Source organism: Daucus carota, chromosome 5, assembly GCF_001625215.2.
Source record: "Daucus carota subsp. sativus chromosome 5, DH1 v3.0, whole genome shotgun sequence".
Classification (NCBI taxonomy): domain Eukaryota; kingdom Viridiplantae; phylum Streptophyta; class Magnoliopsida; order Apiales; family Apiaceae; genus Daucus; species Daucus carota.
In genome coordinates, this window is record NC_030385.2 from 44834481 (window position 1) to 44852449 (window position 17969).

General features: G+C 33.1%; 4 protein-coding genes across 4 annotated transcripts; all 4 read right to left on the reverse strand.

Annotated features, from left to right (window-relative positions):
• Positions 1-274: 274 nt before the first annotated feature.
• LOC108221979 (serpin-ZX) lies at positions 275-1998 on the reverse strand. The gene is made up of 2 exons (XM_064094547.1): positions 1593-1998; positions 275-1356 (listed from the first exon to the last, which is right to left on the reverse strand). The coding sequence occupies exons 1-2, from the start codon at positions 1974-1976 to the stop codon at positions 577-579; spliced, it is 1164 nt and encodes a 387-aa protein (XP_063950617.1). The 5' UTR covers positions 1977-1998; the 3' UTR covers positions 275-576.
• A 2493-nt stretch (positions 1999-4491) lies between these two features.
• LOC108221823 (serpin-Z10-like) lies at positions 4492-6262 on the reverse strand. Its single transcript, XM_064094072.1, has 5 exons — positions 5927-6262; positions 5829-5882; positions 5539-5638; positions 5392-5450; positions 4492-5262 (listed from the first exon to the last, which is right to left on the reverse strand). The coding sequence occupies exons 1-5, from the start codon at positions 6260-6262 to the stop codon at positions 4492-4494; spliced, it is 1320 nt and encodes a 439-aa protein (XP_063950142.1).
• Positions 6263-9027: 2765 nt separating this feature from the next.
• LOC108222379 (serpin-ZX) lies at positions 9028-10769 on the reverse strand. The gene is made up of 2 exons (XM_017396296.2): positions 10364-10769; positions 9028-10127 (listed from the first exon to the last, which is right to left on the reverse strand). The coding sequence occupies exons 1-2, from the start codon at positions 10745-10747 to the stop codon at positions 9345-9347; spliced, it is 1167 nt and encodes a 388-aa protein (XP_017251785.1). The 5' UTR covers positions 10748-10769; the 3' UTR covers positions 9028-9344.
• Positions 10770-13256: 2487 nt separating this feature from the next.
• Positions 13257-16094, reverse strand: LOC108221824 (serpin-ZX-like). The gene is made up of 2 exons (XM_017395679.2): positions 15657-16094; positions 13257-14030 (listed from the first exon to the last, which is right to left on the reverse strand). The coding sequence occupies exons 1-2, from the start codon at positions 16092-16094 to the stop codon at positions 13257-13259; spliced, it is 1212 nt and encodes a 403-aa protein (XP_017251168.1).
• Positions 16095-17969: the final 1875 nt, after the last annotated feature.

Genomic DNA, 17969 nt, shown 5'->3' on the forward strand with positions numbered 1-17969 from the left:
TGCGTTGTCTGATCAGTGTTGTCTAATGGTGTTTTTGTTGTAGTGAAATTAGAGTTGCTTCTTAGACTAAATTGTTTGAGTTCTAAAAATTAAAGCGTAGGTGGGATAATGGTTATGTATTACTAAATCCTGATCAATATGAAAGTCTTTTCTTTGTAGTGTAATAATAATAATAATAAGAAAATCATATTTTGATAACCAAATTTTGGTATTTTGGTATCAATATGTACTCCTTATATATTTGAATTTTGAAAATTATTGAAAATTTATAGAGTTGTTTCAAAAATTAAATTATTTAAGTTTAAAATTTAAAAGAAATAGTTCTAACATGCGGATACAGCAGAAGGGACTAGGGAGCCAGGAGAAAACTAAGCCCTTGAAAAGGGGTTAACTCCAGGCTATACAAAGAGACTAAACCAGGACAACAAAAGCTTGACACAAACATTATAATACTTATAGGAAAGCAGGCCAACTGAGAGTACTACTATAGACTCCTGCAGCAGCTAACCATGCATGCACCAGTTAATCTAGATCGCTGAAAGGAGGTTCACGAGCAAGAAGAGACTAGCAAGCAGTTCAAGTAATTGAGGGATTTAGCACTTGTCCAATAAACTGCACAATTCCAGAATTATTCTCTCTGATGACGAACAAGAATGGGTGATCTGCAACGAAGTCAACCTTAAATAAACAACATAACTGAAAAACAGGACCAGTTGCAACAGCAGCTTCGGTGCCTCTTTCATCAACTTCAATGAAGGATTTCTGGAATATCTTTGAGACATGGAGAGGCCTAGGATCATACACCATCTCGGTGCAACCATCTTGTGGCTTAAAGGGCAAGACCAGCCCAAGACTCTGTAAAGCATCTGATGCTTCAATTGCATATTCAAATTTAAATTTTGGAATCCAGAAGTTCCCACCATTGGCTGCCATCCATGGAATATATTTGTCGAGGAATCCAGATTCTGACCCAACTTTCTCTATCAGTGCTGGCAGCCCATCATTCGCATCTGGGAGATATATGTACATGGAAAAGGAATGCTTGTCCGAGCTTTGGATCCCACCATTACCATAAGGAAGCTTCAACACTTTGAATCCATCAAATCTACTGATATATCGCTCCTCATTCCTGGACATAAAAGGAACCTGAACCCTGTCACCGTTAAGGAGGTGAAAATCAAAGTGTTTTGTTTTGGATGCATCAAACTCGCAACTCCATGCTCCTTTGAAGTAGAGGGTGTTGGCAAAAACAAGCCTAGTTAAGCTATCAAATGATCCAGCAGGAAATAGCTCTTTGATAAGGCCCTTGGTCTCCTTTTCAGCCCAGGAATTCACTACATTTCTCGCCTCTTCCTCCTGGAAAAAGAGCGGAACAATTAAACCATATATGACCTTGAAAAATAGTACTATGTATTTATCATAAATTGAAAAAAGAGTATGTTATTAGCAAAAAAACAAAAACAGGAAACAGAGGTATGCAGAATTTCGTAATGATTGTGTAGCTTAATACAATTCCAAACCAAGTATAATTCTGAAATGCAGCATATATACTGCAGAGATAAAGTTAATCTATCTTTACTAAGTGCCCTGACCTTGCTTTGAAAATCAACCTGACCACATGCCGCTTTGTACACAGTTTCAACAACCTCTTTGAAAGAAGGCTTGAGAGTGAGTGACTTCTGAAGCCAAACACCATTGGCTAAGGACAAACAAGGACCACTGGAGGAGGAATCTTTGGCGAAAACCCGATCGACGATACTTGAATAAAGATAGTTAAGCTCATCTATAGTTCTGGCTTTAAGAAAAGAGAGAAGTTGATCAAGGGTTTGGCCGCTCGAACCAGCTGCAACCAAGCCAAGAATAACTTGTATGGAAATTGGAGAGAAGACGAGGTTTGAATCTTTGCCATAGTTTAAAAGAATGTGCTTTGACAGGGTCAGTGAAACATCAACTTGTTCTTGTTGAGCCATTGACATGTCATAGAATAATAGAAATGATCATCTCCTTTCTATCCTTATTTATTTAGAATAAAATGAGCCAGATCCATATAAGAATACAAAAACGGTTATAAGATGAGCTAGATTTCACTACTTCTAAAAAGATAGAGACCGAGCTGGATCCCACTACGGTCTAGAAAGATACATAGAATGTGCTGGATTTCACTGCTTCTAAACGGATATAAGATGATCAGCTGGATTTCACTGCCTCTAAACGGATAGAGACTGAGCTGGATCTCACTACCTCCCGCAAAAATACAGAGAATGGGCTGATTCCACTAACGATAGAGATTGAGTTGGATCCCACTACCTCTAAAAAACATACAAAGAATGTGCTCCTCTAAAACAGATAGAGACTGAGTTGGATCCCACTACCTCTCAGAAAAATACAAAGAACGTGCTCCTCTAAAATAGATAGAGACTGAGTTGGATCCCACTTCAGAATGTGCTAGATTCCACTATCTCCAAAAACAGATAGAGATTGATCTAGATTTGTTACATCCTAGAAAAAGATAGAAAATGAGCTCGATTGGGTGAAGTATACAATACCAAATCCCACTATTTCATTTCATAGAAAAACCGATCGATGGATACAATTGGATTTCTTTACTTTTTTCATATCTACTTATTATTCCTATAACAAATAAGTCTATAATAACAAATTTGGGATGAGCGAGAGTTAAAAATTAGTTTGAAAATTTTAGAGGTGAACGATATTCAAGCAATGTCATTAGACAATAGAGTATTAACTCTTATTAGTTAGATTTCGCATTAACTCTTATTAGTTAGATTTCGCAATCTTATGAGGTAGATGTTGAATTAAATATTAATATGAAATTGGCCAATAATATCAATATGTGCGGGATCCACATAAGAATACAAAATGATTAGAATATGGTTATAATATGAGTTGAATTTCACAACCTCTAAAACCGATAAAGAATGAGATGGATCCCACCACTTTTCAGGAAAATACGGAGAATGTGCTGGATCTCACGATTTTTGAAAACGGATAAAGACTAAGTTGGACCCATTACCTCCCATGAAAAGATAAAAAATGATATGGATGGAAGGAAGCATACAAAGACAAATACATAATCCCACTATTTCATAGGAAAATCAATAAAAAATGAGCTAATCTAAAAAACGCATACAAAATAAGTTGGATTTTTTTACCTCTTTTTCATTTTAGCTATATTTACTTATTACTTTTTTTAACAAATAAGTTTGTAAAATAAATTTTGGGATGCGGGCAGTTTGAAAATTTTAGGGGTGAACGATACAATGTGATTGGACTATAGATTACTAACCTTTATCGGTTAAATTTCGCAATCTTGTGAAGGTAGATGTTGAATTAAATATTAATAGAAATTTGACTAATAATATTAATATGAATTTTTTATTTATTTGAATCCTGAAACATGGTAGGTATCTTATAGAATTGCTTCATAAATTAAAATATTTTGCTTCGTAAATTAAATTATTTGAGATTTAAAAGTTAAAATGAGTAATTTTATTGGCAATATAATTTTGTTGGTGGGATAAGAATGTCTTTTCATAGCAGTGTAATAGTTATTATTAACAAAAAAGATATATAATGATAATATAATTAAAGTCGTTTCTTGTATTAGACTGTTTGAATTTTAAAAATTAAACCGAATAGTTTTATTGGCAATGTAATAGTACTGTTGGTAAGATAATCATTTACATTAACAAATCCTGATCTACATGAGAGTCTTTTCTTAGTAATATAATAATAATTATAAAAAAAATTATATGTTGATAAACAAATTTTGGTATCAATGTGGACTACTTATTTATTGCAATTCTGAAATATAATAGAAAATTTATAGAGCTGTTTTAAAATTAAATTATATGTGTTTTGAAATTTAAAAGAAATAATTTTGTTAAAAATGTATTAATTATGTTGGTGGAGAGCCGGGACGTCGTGACTCGTGATCATGAAAAAGTCTTGTCATAATAGTATTATAATTTTTATTAAATAAAAAATTATATGAAGATAAACGAATTAGAGTTTTTTTATAAATTAAATTAATTGATTTTCAAAAATTAAAACGAATATTATTATCTGTAATAATAAATTTATTAGCTAATTTCAACATAATGTCGAATTTAGCTATTTTTGATATAATTCAGCGCCATCGAAAATAAGGGCATCAAAATTAATTAATTAATCGAAGTTAACCAAATTGTAGAAAATAGTTAAATAATAGTGTTGAAAATAGATATATAATAGCTTCGAAAATAACCAATTAGTCACAAGAATAACCATATGCAAGACACAGTAAATGGAATATCGAAAAGGAGTTGAGTTTCTAGGGCAACAGTACATGTACAACAATACAGGATGCAATCTTTAAAGTACAGCAGTACAAGATATACATATATATCTAGAAACAACAAGCTGATCTTTTTCTTTAGAAAAAACAACAAACTAGCTAGAGAATTATCATAATGCTGTGTGCACAGCAGGTCAGATGGCTAGAGGATTAAGAACTTGTCCAACAAACAGCACAACTCCAGTACTGTCTTCTCGGATGATAAAGAGAAAAGGGTGGTCCGCAACAAAGTCAATGGAAAGAGGAGGAACTTCGGGTGGAGGCATTGCAATACTGGTACAAGGGGAAGCTTCTGTGCCTTCTTCATCAATCTGAATGGATGATTTCTGAAGTATGTTTGAAACATATAGCAGCTCATTCCTCTCAGAGTCCATCATAGTATTGAGTCCACCCGGAATAAAAGGTTCCCTCAATCCAAATTCCTTTAAAGCCTCAGTTGCATCGAATCCAAATGACACTTTAAATTTGGGAACCCGGTACTTGCCACGTACCTCAGAGAGGTCTGGAATGTCCAGGTGCTCAAGGAATCCTGTCCCAGTGGCAAGTTTATCGACCAATGGTGCTAGCGCATCTTTAGCATCTGGAAGAAGGATGTACATGGATATCTGGCATGTAGCGTAGGGAAGTTTTAAAACCTTAAACCTGTCACAGACGTTAATGAATGCCTGCTGCATGTAGTAGGACATGAAGGAAACTTGAACCTTCTCATCATTCAGCAGGTGGAAGTCAAAAGTGTCTGTCATCCAGTCACTGAAAGGAACAGCCCATGATCCTTTGAAATAGATTGCATTGGCAAACACAATCTTACTTTGCTCGTCGAATTGATCAGGAGGAACAGTGTTCTTAACAAGGCCATTCGTTTTGTTCTGGATCCAGGAGTTCACATTATTGGTCGCCTCGCTTGCCTGTGCACAAAGAACAGGTACGCAATTACTATGATTTTAATCAAAGATGGTAACACATTTACCTAAACAAGATATAGATGTATACACATTAAAAGAGCAAAAGAAAACACAACCTAATTAAGGAGTAACTTGCGATATAGTTGGCAAAGACAAAGAGAAATCCAGCCTGATTTCATGAATATTTTTTCCTTTAATATAAGAGCTGATAGCATTTCAATGACAGTAGAATGGACGGACAATAAATTTTACCAAAGATAAACTCCCAAAGATAATTACCATTCATGAGGATTGACATGGCAATCCATCCAAAACCATCCCCATACTCAGTCACTTCTGTGAACTCTCCAAAACCTAACTTTCCAAATCTAATTTTCTCCTGAATCCAAGACCCAATTCAAGCAAATAAATCTAATGGCCGCCATCCTTAGATCTAGCAAGCCTGGTACATATTAGTCATAAGTTCTATTTACAAAAGCATCAGGAAATGACCAAATCAACTTCACAATTGCGAAATTTATAATATAATATAGCAGATCGAGAAGCAATAAAAACAATCAAAAACTCACCTGGTTCCGAAAATCAACAACATGAGGCACAGCCTTATACACCGAATCCGCCACCTCTCGAAAAAAGGCTTAAACGACACAGATCTATCAGTCCAGACCCCATTGGCTAATGACAAGCTAGCCGGCCCCTCAAAAACATTCTGAACAACGTGAGATGCAAGTGCATTAAGCTCCTGCGTGCTGTCAACTTTGAGGAAGGACAAAAGCTGGTTTAATGCGTGCCCTTCAGAACCAGCCGCAATTAAACCAAGTACGAGTTGCACCGAAATGGGAGAAAATACAACGTTAGAATTGCTGCCCTTTGGCAGGATGTGTTTTGCGAGGGCCAGTACAACATCTGTTTGGTTCCTGATGATCTTCTCTACATCGTAAATTGGTGTGAATTTCATTGGATTACTTGATTTTCTTTGCCTCTTCCTTAAAGACTGCTCCATTGTTATTATCGATGAGAAATGTGACACCCTAACTCGATCGGGATATTTGTAGATAGTAGTGGACAGCACTCAGCAGTTAGTGCCAAAAATCAATGCAGTGTTGAGCTGAATTAAGGGTTCAGATTATCCTAGCTAGCTAGTTGGCAACTTAAGAGCCCTTGGATAATCATATGCTAAAGATTGTTGTAACGGGTATGTCTGACGAAATGGATCTAGACTGCTGACCTACAAAAATTTAAAAGTTATTTAAATCACACTATTTCATAGAATAATCGATGAAGAATGATCTAATCTCAAAAACGGATATAAAATGAGTTGGATTATTTATCTCTTTTTTTGTTTGCTATATCTACTTATTATTTTTCTAACAAATAAGTCTATAATAATAAATTTTGGGATGGCCGAGAGTTAAAACATCAGTTTGAAAATTTTAAGAGTGAACAATATTTAAGCAATGTCATTGGTTGATAGAGTATTAACCATGTTAGTTAGATTCCGCTATCTTGTATAGGTATATGTCGAATTAAATATTTATATGAAATTGGCTAAAAATATCATTATGGATTTTTTATTTATTTGAATCCTGAGACATGTAGGCATGTAAATGGATCGGATATCCGATCCGACCCGACCCGATCCGTGGTTAAATAAATGGATATGGATCCTTATTAAAAAATCCGATCTGCTAATAATCCGATCCGATAATAATCCGGTCCGATAAAGAATGGATATGAATATGGTCAAATCCGATCTGTTAACGATCCGATCCGATTCATGCTTAACTATATTATATATTTTATATTATATTGTATTATAATATAATATATTATTATTAATATATTACATACAAAATAATAATTTCTAAAGATACAAGACAAAATAATAATTTCTAAAGATACAAGACAAAACCCTAAATCATATTTTCTTATAATCGGTCAGCCGCTCTTAATTCTTGACATGGCTCTCACTCTTGTTATCCGGTTAATTTAATAATCACTCTTTTTTATGTAGAGTGAGTATAAATACTGGAGCTAACTCTTTCACTTAAAACCTCCTCAATCACCTGGTTCCGTATTTAAGACATATTTATCGATTTTATCTTTATTAACAGAGGAGCAAATCATAATTTGCTTCCTCCAAAAGTATTAAGCAACTTATTTATTATTTTTCTATTTACTTGATAAATTCTGTGTGAAGTTTTTATAGGAACAACCAACAAATTTTTTATTAAATACTGTTTTATTAGTTTTTTTTACCTATTACGCTAAAATTTATGAATTAATATAGCTATAAATATCATTTTTTTTTGTATGGAAGTTAAAACATTGTTCACGGTGAAAAAATATATTTCATAATTTTTAGTAGATCGGGGCTCCGATCCGATTATCCATGATCCGAGTGGACCGGATATGGATTGACTTGTAAAATATCCGACTCCTGATCCGATCCGATCCGAATCCGATAAATTTAAATGGATTAGGATATGAATTTAGCTAGATCCGATCCAAATCCGATCCGTTTACAGGCCTAGAGACATGGTATGAATTTTATAAAATAATTTTGTAAATTAAATTGTTTTGTTTCGTAAATTAAATTGTTTGAGTTTTAAAAGTTAAAATAAATAGTTTTGTTGGCAACATTTGGTAGGATAATATTTATATATCACAAAATCTTAATCAGTATGAATGACTTATTACAGTAGTATAATAATTATTATTAGTAAAAAAATTATATAATAACCAAATTAGAGTTGCTTCTTAGACTAAATTGTTTGAGTTATTATATACTTATATATAATAAGGGTAAGGAAGATAATTTGGTCGTTGTATGGTCCAAAGTTGGATCGTATAGTGAACAAATAAGCACCTTTTAGATCAGAACAAAATTAACTTCTGTTCAATAAAACAACTAATATCTATTTACATGTTTATAATTTCTTTTCTGAATCCAAAATAAATTGTGTCTTCACGTGTATATGATTTTTTTTAATCTAAAATAAATATTTCCTACCAGTTTTATCTATAGAATCATATAAATCGCACCGTCACAATTTTTATATAATATATTTTAAAATTAATAAGCCAAATTTATGTAAGATCCGAATACAAAAAAAATTTCTTAATCCAAAACAGATTCTACCTTCTTTTTGCATGTTTATGATTCTTTTTCTTAATCCAAAACAAATTATGTTTATCAATTTTAATCTAGAACTATATAAATTTTTTTAAAAAATATTTAAATCACATTATAATAATTTTAATATAAAATACATTTATAAATATAATCTAATGGAAGTTGGCATCACATATTATACTCAAAATATATTAAAATTTGATAGAAAAAATTTAATACTTTGGATGGCATGATACATATGGGAAACGGAATGGCTTGATTACAACAGTTTATTTGAAGCCATTAATGGCTGTGATGGTGTACTTACAATAGTTCTAACTTACAAACGAATCATAATTTCAAATTTTATTTTATTGAAAGTTAAAAATTATTATTTATAAATTAAATTTTTTCACATCATTTAAATATATTTAAAAAGTTTATAAATAATTAAAAATTAAAGCGAATAGTTTTGTTGACAATATAATTCTGTAGGTGGGATAATTGTTATGTATTACAAATTAATCCTGATCAATATAAAAGTCTTTTCTTTATAGTATAATAATAATAATTATAAGAAAATTATATGTTGACAACCAAATTTTGATATTTTGGTATCAATATGAACTCCTTATTTATTTGAATTTTGAAAATTATTGAAAATTTATAGAGTTGATTCAAAAATTAAATTAGTTAAGTTTAAAATTTAAAAGAAATAGTTCTAACATTAGGATACAGCAGAAGGGAGCCAGGAGAAAACTAAGCCCTTGAAAAGAGGTTAACTCCAGGCTATACAAAGAGACTAAACCAGGACAACAAAAGCTAGACACAAACATTATAATAATACTTATAGGAAAGCAGGCCAACTGAGAGTACTACTATAGACTCCTGCAGCAGCTAACCATGCATGCACCAGTTAATCTAGATCGCTGAAAGGAGGTTCACGAGCAAGAAGAGACTAGCAAGCAGTTCAAGTACTAATTGAGGGATTTAGCACTTGTCCAATAAACTGCACAATTCCAGTATTATTCTCTCTGATGACGAACAAGAATGGGTGGTCTGCAACAAAGTCAACAACATAATAACATAACCTCCTGAAACCAGAACCAGTTGCAACCGCAGCTTCGGTGCCTCTTTCATCAACTTCAATGAAGGATTTCTGGAATATCTTTGAGACATGGAGAGGCCTAGGATCATACACCATCTCGGTGCAACCAACTCGTGGTTTAAAGGGCAAGACCAGCCCAAGACTCTGTAAAGCCGCTGACGCTTCAATTGCATATTCAAATTTAAATTTTGGAATCCAGAAGTTCCCACCATTGGCTGCCATCCATGGAATATATTTGTCGAGGAATCCAGATTCTGACCCAACTTTCTCTATCAGTGCTGGCAGCCCATCATTCGCATCTGGGAGATATATGTACATGGAAAAGGAATGCTTGTCCGAACTTTGGATCCCACCATTACCATAAGGAAGCTTCAACACTTTGAATCCATCGAATTTACTGATATATCGCTCCTCATTCCTGGACATAAAAGGAACCTGAACCCTGTCACCGTTAAGGAGGTGAAAATCAAAGTGTTTTGTTTTGGATGCATCAAACTCGCAACTCCATGCTCCTTTGAAGTAGAGGGTGTTGGCAAAAACAAGCCTAGTTAAGCTATCAAATGATCCAGCAGGAAATAGCTCTTTGATAAGGCCCTTGGTCTCCTTTTCAGCCCAGGAATTCACTACATTTCTCGCCTCTTCCTCCTGGAAAAAGAGCGGAACAATTAAACCATATATGACCTTGAAAAATAGTACTATGTATTTATCATAAATTGAAAAAAGAGTATGTTATTAGCAAAAAAACAAAAACAGGAAACAGAGGTATGCAGAATTTCGTAATGATTGTGTAGCTTAATACAATTCCAAACCAAGTATAATTCTGAAATGCAGCATATATACTGCAGAGATAAAGTTAATCTATCTTTACTAAGTGCCCTGACCTTGCTTTGAAAATCAACCTGACCACATGCCGCTTTGTACACAGTTTCAACAACCTCTTTGAAAGAAGGCTTGAGAGTGAGTGACTTCTGAAGCCAAACACCATTGGCTAAGGACAAACAAGGACCACTGGAGGAGGAATCTTTGGCGAAAACCCGATCGACGATACTTGAATAAAGATAGTTAAGCTCATCTATAGTTCTGGCTTTAAGAAAAGAGAGAAGTTGATCAAGGGTTTGGCCGCTCGAACCAGCTGCAACCAAGCCAAGAATAACTTGTATGGAAATTGGAGAGAAGACGAGGTTTGAATCTTTGCCATAGTTTAAAAGAATGTGCTTTGACAGGGTCAGTGAAACATCAACTTGTTCTTGTTGAGCCATTGACATGTCATAGAATAATAGAAATGATCATCTCCTTTCTATCCCTATTTATTTAGAATAAAATGAGCCAGATCCATATAAGAATACAAAAACGGTTATAAGATGAGCTAGATTTCACTACTTCTAAAAAGATAGAGACCGAGCTGGATCCCACTACGGTCTAGAAAGATACATAGAATGTGCTGGATTTCACTGCTTCTAAACGGATATAAGATGATCAGCTGGATTTCACTGCCTCTAAACGGATAGAGACTGAGCTGGATCTCACTACCTCCCGCAAAAATACAGAGAATGGGCTGATTCCACTAACGATAGAGATTGAGTTGGATCCCACTACCTCTAAAAAACATACAAAGAATGTGCTCCTCTAAAACAGATAGAGACTGAGTTGGATCCCACTACCTCTCAGAAAAATACAAAGAACGTGCTCCTCTAAAATAGATAGAGACTGAGTTGGATCCCACTTCAGAATGTGCTAGATTCCACTATCTCCAAAAACAGATAGAGATTGATCTGGATTTGTTACATCCTAGAAAAAGATAGAAAATGAGCTCGATTGGGTGAAGTATACAATACCAAATCCCACTATTTCATTTCATAGAAAAACCGATCGATGGATACAATTGGATTTCTTTACTTTTTTCATATCTACTTATTATTTCTATAACAAATAAGTCTATAATAACAAATTTGGGATGAGCGAGAGTTAAAAATTAGTTTGAAAATTTTAGAGGTGAACGATATTCAAGCAATGTCATTAGACAATAGAGTATTAACTCTTATTAGTTAGATTTCGCATTAACTCTTATTAGTTAGATTTCGCAATCTTATGAGGTAGATGTTGAATTAAATATTAATATGAAATTGGCCAATAATATCAATATGTGCGGGATCCACATAAGAATACAAAATGATTAGAATACGATTATAATATGAGTTGAATTTCACAACCTCTAAAACCGATAAAGAATGAGATGGATCCCACCACCTTTCAGGAAAATACGGAGAATGTGCTGGATCTCACGATTTTTGAAAACGGATAAAAACTAAGTTGGACCCATTACCTCCCATGAAAAGATAAAAAATGATATGGATGGAAGGAAGCATACAAAGACAAATACATAATCCCACTATTTCATAGGAAAATCAATAAAAAATGAGCTAATCTAAAAAACGCATACAAAATAAGTTGGATTTCTTTACCTCTTTTTCATTTTAGCTATATTTACTTATTACTTTTTTTAACAAATAAGTTTGTAAAATAAATTTTGGGATGCGGGCAGTTTGAAAATTTTAGGGGTGAACGATACAATGTGATTGGACTATAGATTACTAACCTTTATCGGTTAAATTTCGCAATCTTGTGAAGGTAGATGTTGAATTAAATATTAATAGAAATTTGACTAATAATATTAATATGAATTTTTTATTTATTTGAATCCTGAAACATGGTAGGTATCTTATAGAATTGCTTCATAAATTAAAATATTTTGCTTCGTAAATTAAATTATCTGAGATTTAAAAGTTAAAATGAGTAATTTTATTGGCAATATAATTTTGTTGGTGGGATAAGAATGTCTTTTCATAGTAGTGTAATAGTTATTATTAACAAAAAATATATAGAATGATAATATAATTAAAGTCGTTTCTTGTATTAGATTGTTTGAATTTTAAAAATTAAACCGAATAGTTTTATTAGCAATGTAATAGTACTGTTGGTGAGATAATCATTTACATTAACAAATCCTGATCTACATGAGAGTCTTTTCTTAGTAATATAATAATAATTATAAAAAAAATTATATGTTGATAACCAAATTTTGGTATCAATGTGGACTACTTATTTATTGCAATTCTGAAATTTAATAGAAAATTTATAGAGCTGTTTTAAAATTAAATTATATGTGTTTTGAAATTTAAAAGAAATAATTTTGTTAAAAATGTATTAATTATGTTGGTGGAGAGCCGGGACGTCGTGACTCGTGATCATGAAAAAGTCTTGTCATAATAGTATTATAATTTTTATTAAATAAAAAATTATATGAAGATAAACGAATTAGAGTTGTTTTATAAATTAAATTAATTGATTTTCAAAAATTAAAACGAATATTATTATCTGTAATAATAAATTTATTAGCTAATTTCAACATAATGTCGAATTTAGCTATTTTTGATATAATTCAGCGCCATCGAAAATAAGGGCATCAAAATTAATTAATTAATCGAAGTTAACCAAATTGTAGAAAATAGTTAAATAAGAGTGTTGAAAATAGATATATAATAGCTTCGAAAATAACCAATTAGTCACAAGAATAACCATATGCAAGACACAGTAAATGGAATATCGAAAAGGAGTTGAGTTTCTAGGGCAACAGTACAACAATACAGGATGCAATCTTTAAAGTACAGCAGTACAAGATATACATATATATCTAGAAACAACAAGCTGATCTTTTTCTTTAGAAAAAACAACAAACTAGCTAGAGAATTATCATAATGCTGTGTGCACAGCAGGTCAGATGGCTAGAGGATTAAGAACTTGTCCAACAAACAGCACAACTCCAGTACTGTCTTCTCGGATGATAAAGAGAAAAGGGTGGTCCGCAACAAAGTCAATGGAAAGAGGAGGAACTTCGGGTGGAGGCATTGCAATACTGGTACAAGGGGAAGCTTCTGTGCCTTCTTCATCAATCTGAATGGATGATTTCTGAAGTATGTTTGAAACATATAGCAGCTCATTCCTCTCAGAGTCCATCATAGTATTAAGTCCACCCGGAATAAAAGGTTCCCTCAATCCAAATTCCTTCAAAGCCTCAGTTGCATCGAATCCAAATGACACTTTAAATTTGGGAACCCGGTATTTGCCACGTACCTCAGAGAGGTCTGGAATGTCCAGGTGCTCAAGGAATCCTGTCCCAGTGGCAAGTTTATCGACCAACGATGGCAGGCCGTCTTTAGCATCTGGAAGAAGGATGTACATGGATATCAGCTGGCATGTATGGTAGGGAAGTTTTAAAACCTTGAACCCATCACAGACATTAATGAATGCTTGCTTCATGTAGTAGGACATGAAGGAAACTTGAACCTTCTCGTCATTCAGCAGGTGGAAGTCGAAAGTGTCTGTCATCCAGTCACTGAAAGGAACAGCCCATGATGCTTTGAAATAGATTGCGTTAGCAAACACAATCTTACTTTTCTCATCGAATTTATGAGGAGGAACCGTGCCCTTAACAAGGCCATTCGTTTCCCTCTCGATCCACGAGTTCACATTACTGGTCGCCTCGCTTGCCTGTGCACAAAGAAAGGTAAAGCAATTACTTTCATTTTAATTAAAGATGGTAACACATTTACCTAAACAAGATATAGATGTATACACATTAAAAGAACAAAAAAAAATACAACCTAATTAAGGAGTAACTTGCGATATAGTGGGCAAAGACAAAGAGAAATCCAGCCTGATTTCATGAATGTTTTTTCCCTTAATATAAGAGCGGATAGCATTTCAATGACAGTAGAATGGACGGACAATAAATTTTACCAAAGATAAATTCCCAAAGATAATTACCATTCATGAGGATTAACATGGCAATCCATTCAAAACCATCCCCATACTCAGTCACTTCTGTGAACTCTCCAAAACCTAACTTTCCAAATCTAATTTTCTCCTGAATCCAGACTCAAACCCATCTCTTTAATGTGAACAAAACTCACAGTTGTCACAGGACTCGTCGCGCAATCTTTCTTATATGACCTAGTAATTTGTGCTGACTTGCCCGGATTTTCTAAAACCCTAATTTTCGATCTGAAAATTGTTGTCAGCTGAGGATAGAGGAGATAATATGAAAGAAATACCTAGCCAAATCAGCAAACCTGACACACCCTAGCATTGAACTGGACAGGTTTTGAACTCTAGATCAGAAATACCTAGCTAGATCAGCAATCCTAACACCATAGCATTGAACTGGACAGAGGTTTTAAACTCTAGATCATGGATTCTAGGAAGAGCAAGCTGCTTAAGAACAGGGACAGGATCCTAGAAACAGATCCTGCACAATGAAATATTTGTTAGCAAGAGCTCTAGTTTGATAAAAAAAAGTTGGAGGCTAAAGAATAATATCATTTGTTTCCCAAAAAATTATTCTTTGTTAGAACTTTAAATACTCGTTGGAAGTAAAGAAAATTTCACTATATATTTTCCCCAATACATATAGACTATGTGCTCCCCAGTTCAGAAAAGAAAAGAGTGGAAAAATAGTTATTCTCTTTGAAATTAGTTTTCTTTTTCTTTCCTCCTAAAAATAAACTCAGGAACCAGTTCAAGAAACAACACCTTTCTCTTTCTAATCTTTTCTTTCAAATTAAATAAGATCAGTAACATGATAATAAGTAGGGACGACAATCGGTCGATTGGTACGGTTCGGTCGAATATCCGTCGGTTCGGAAAATTTTGTCATCGATAAGTTATGATACATCTTGCAACCTAAGTTGGCGGACTGTTACATTTTCAATCCAATTCATGTTGAATATCCGTCGGTTCGGTCGAATATCCATCGATTGGAATGAACAATTCATGTTGAACTGTTACATTTTCAATCCAATTGAAGTTCATCAGGTAAGACCACATGTATTTAGCCTGAATTTGCACTACAATATAAGCTATTAGATCACAGAATTGGCATAGATACAATAGCAATTACGATAATCCCTCATTATTGTCTCTATACTAAACATCAAAGACCCAATTCAAGCAAATAAATCTAATGGCCGCCATCCTCAGATCTAGCAAGTCTGATACATATTATTCATAAGTTCTATTTACAAAAACATTTGGAAATGACCAAATCAACTTTACAATTGCAGAATTCATGATATAATATAGCAGATCAAGAAGCAACAAAAACAATCAAAAACTGACCCGGTTCCGAAAATCAACAACATGAGACACAGCCTTGTACACCGAATCCGCCACCTCTCGAAAAAAAGGCTTAAATGACACAGATCTATCAGTCCAGACCCCATTGGCTAATGACAAGCTAGCCGGCCCCTCAAAAACATTCTGAACAACGTGAGATGCAAGTGCATTAAGCTCCTGCGTGCTGTCAACTTTGAGGAAGGACAAAAGCTGGTAATTTAATGTGTGCCCTTCCGAACCAGCCGCAATTAAAGCAAGTACAAGTTGCACCGAAATGGGAGAAAATACAACGTTAGAATGGCTGCCCTTTCGCAGGATGTGCTTTGCGAGGACCAGTGCAACATCTGTTTGGTTCCTGATGATCTTCTCTACATCGTAAATTGGTGTGAATTTTGTTGGATTACTTGATTTTCTTTGCCTCTTCCTAAAAGACTGCTCCATTTTTGAAAGTCGATGAGAAATGTGGAACCGTAACTCGATCGGGGGATTTGTCGATAGTACTGGACAGCACTCGGTAGTGAGTGCCAAAAATCAATGCAGTGTTGAGCTGAATTAAGGGTTCAGATTATCCTAGTTGGCAACTTAACAGCCCTTGGATATTCATATGTTAGAGATTGTTCTAACGGGGTCTGAGATTAAAAGTTATTTTACAGTATATTTTTTATTTATTTTCAAAGATATGATTTGCTAAAATTCCGATAAAAACTTCTTTAAAGAATTCTTTTTTGAAAATTCAATTGTTAACATTTACCATCCAAAATTTATTAATTTCAGTTTTCTTTAAGATTTCTTCTAAATTTGATTTCATATTGCAACCGTTGTATTTCTTGTTGTACTTTTAATTAACACAAAATTATAATTAAACAAAATATAAGAATGAATTTCACCTCTATATAATCTTAGAACTATATTTTAATTTCTAGAAGTAGGAAACTAAAATTTGAAAACAAAAACTTAAACCAGTACTTTTTACCGTACATGCATGAAAATATATTTTTGAAAATTGTATTCGTGATAAAACTCTAGAGAATTATACATTAAATTTAAAGTTTGCTTTTAACTCAAAATTAAATTCCACTTTTAAACAAAATTTAGACTTATTTCATGTCAAATAAAATAATTATTTAAACATATACACACTACATAAAATTGAAAATTCCACTTTTAACTCAAAATAGTATATAGATTTGAATAATTTATTTTAGAGGTTTTTTCACAAATATAAAAAGAAAGGCCTTCTAATAAAATCTTCATAAAAATTTGTTTAATAAATGATTATACTCATTTAATCAATAAACTTTTCTTCCCTTAACTTTTTCAACTTATGATGGAAGTCATTATCTGGAAAGAAAATAAACTCACCTTCAAGCATTATAAAATAAATCGTAGAACTTTAAATTTTTCTTAAAAATTATATGTACAATTTATATACACATTCAATATATATTTATATAAGTCATAAAATATATTATTAGAATAAATAAATATAAAAACATTAATATATACACATTTATCAATAAAAGGATTATCTCGAAAAATGTATATATCTTCTTACTTTCCAATATAATTTTATATTTAAGAGTAAAACAAAGATCAAAATTATATACACAAGCAATAGTAGGCATGGGTTCTGTGGAGACACACATTCTTTGGAGTATTGGAGACCCTAATCCTGATCTTCGGTTTTGTTATAATCTAGTGGCTATCATAATTAACATTTATAATTAAAAAAAATTATACAGCAGTATGTGTGTACGATGTGTAACCTCTTGTGTAACTGGTAATCTTTAACTGTAGCGTCAATTCAGGGAGCGATTTCTCCGGTTAATCAAATCCAGCTATATGTTTATCGAACTAATGTCCCCTTATTCTGTTGTTTCCTGTAGTTGTGATTTTACATACTTTCGATTTAGAGTACCGTTAATTCACTTCCAGGCTTTCATCTTCCCTCTGATTTTCATCTTTCCTCTGATGTTCAAATGTTGTTCGAGAAAAGAATTCAGGCATATGAGTTTATGTCTTGTTCTTCAATTCGAAGATGTTAGTTTTTGTTTAGTTTCTTCCAAATTTTGTTTCCCTTTTAGTCCATTGTTCTCATAATCTCTAATTACAAGTGAAAAGATTTTGTTTATTTCGATTATACTCTGAATTTTCCAGTTAGAAGTAGATTATTCTTTTTTATGGTGTTCAATACTCTGCATATAGAAGATAAGCTGTTGAGTTTTTATTTTTTATGTTGGGTACATATTTGGCTAATTGTTTCTATACTGAACTCTGCTTTAAACATTAAGAAATGTTGCAGGGCTATCCTGGAAA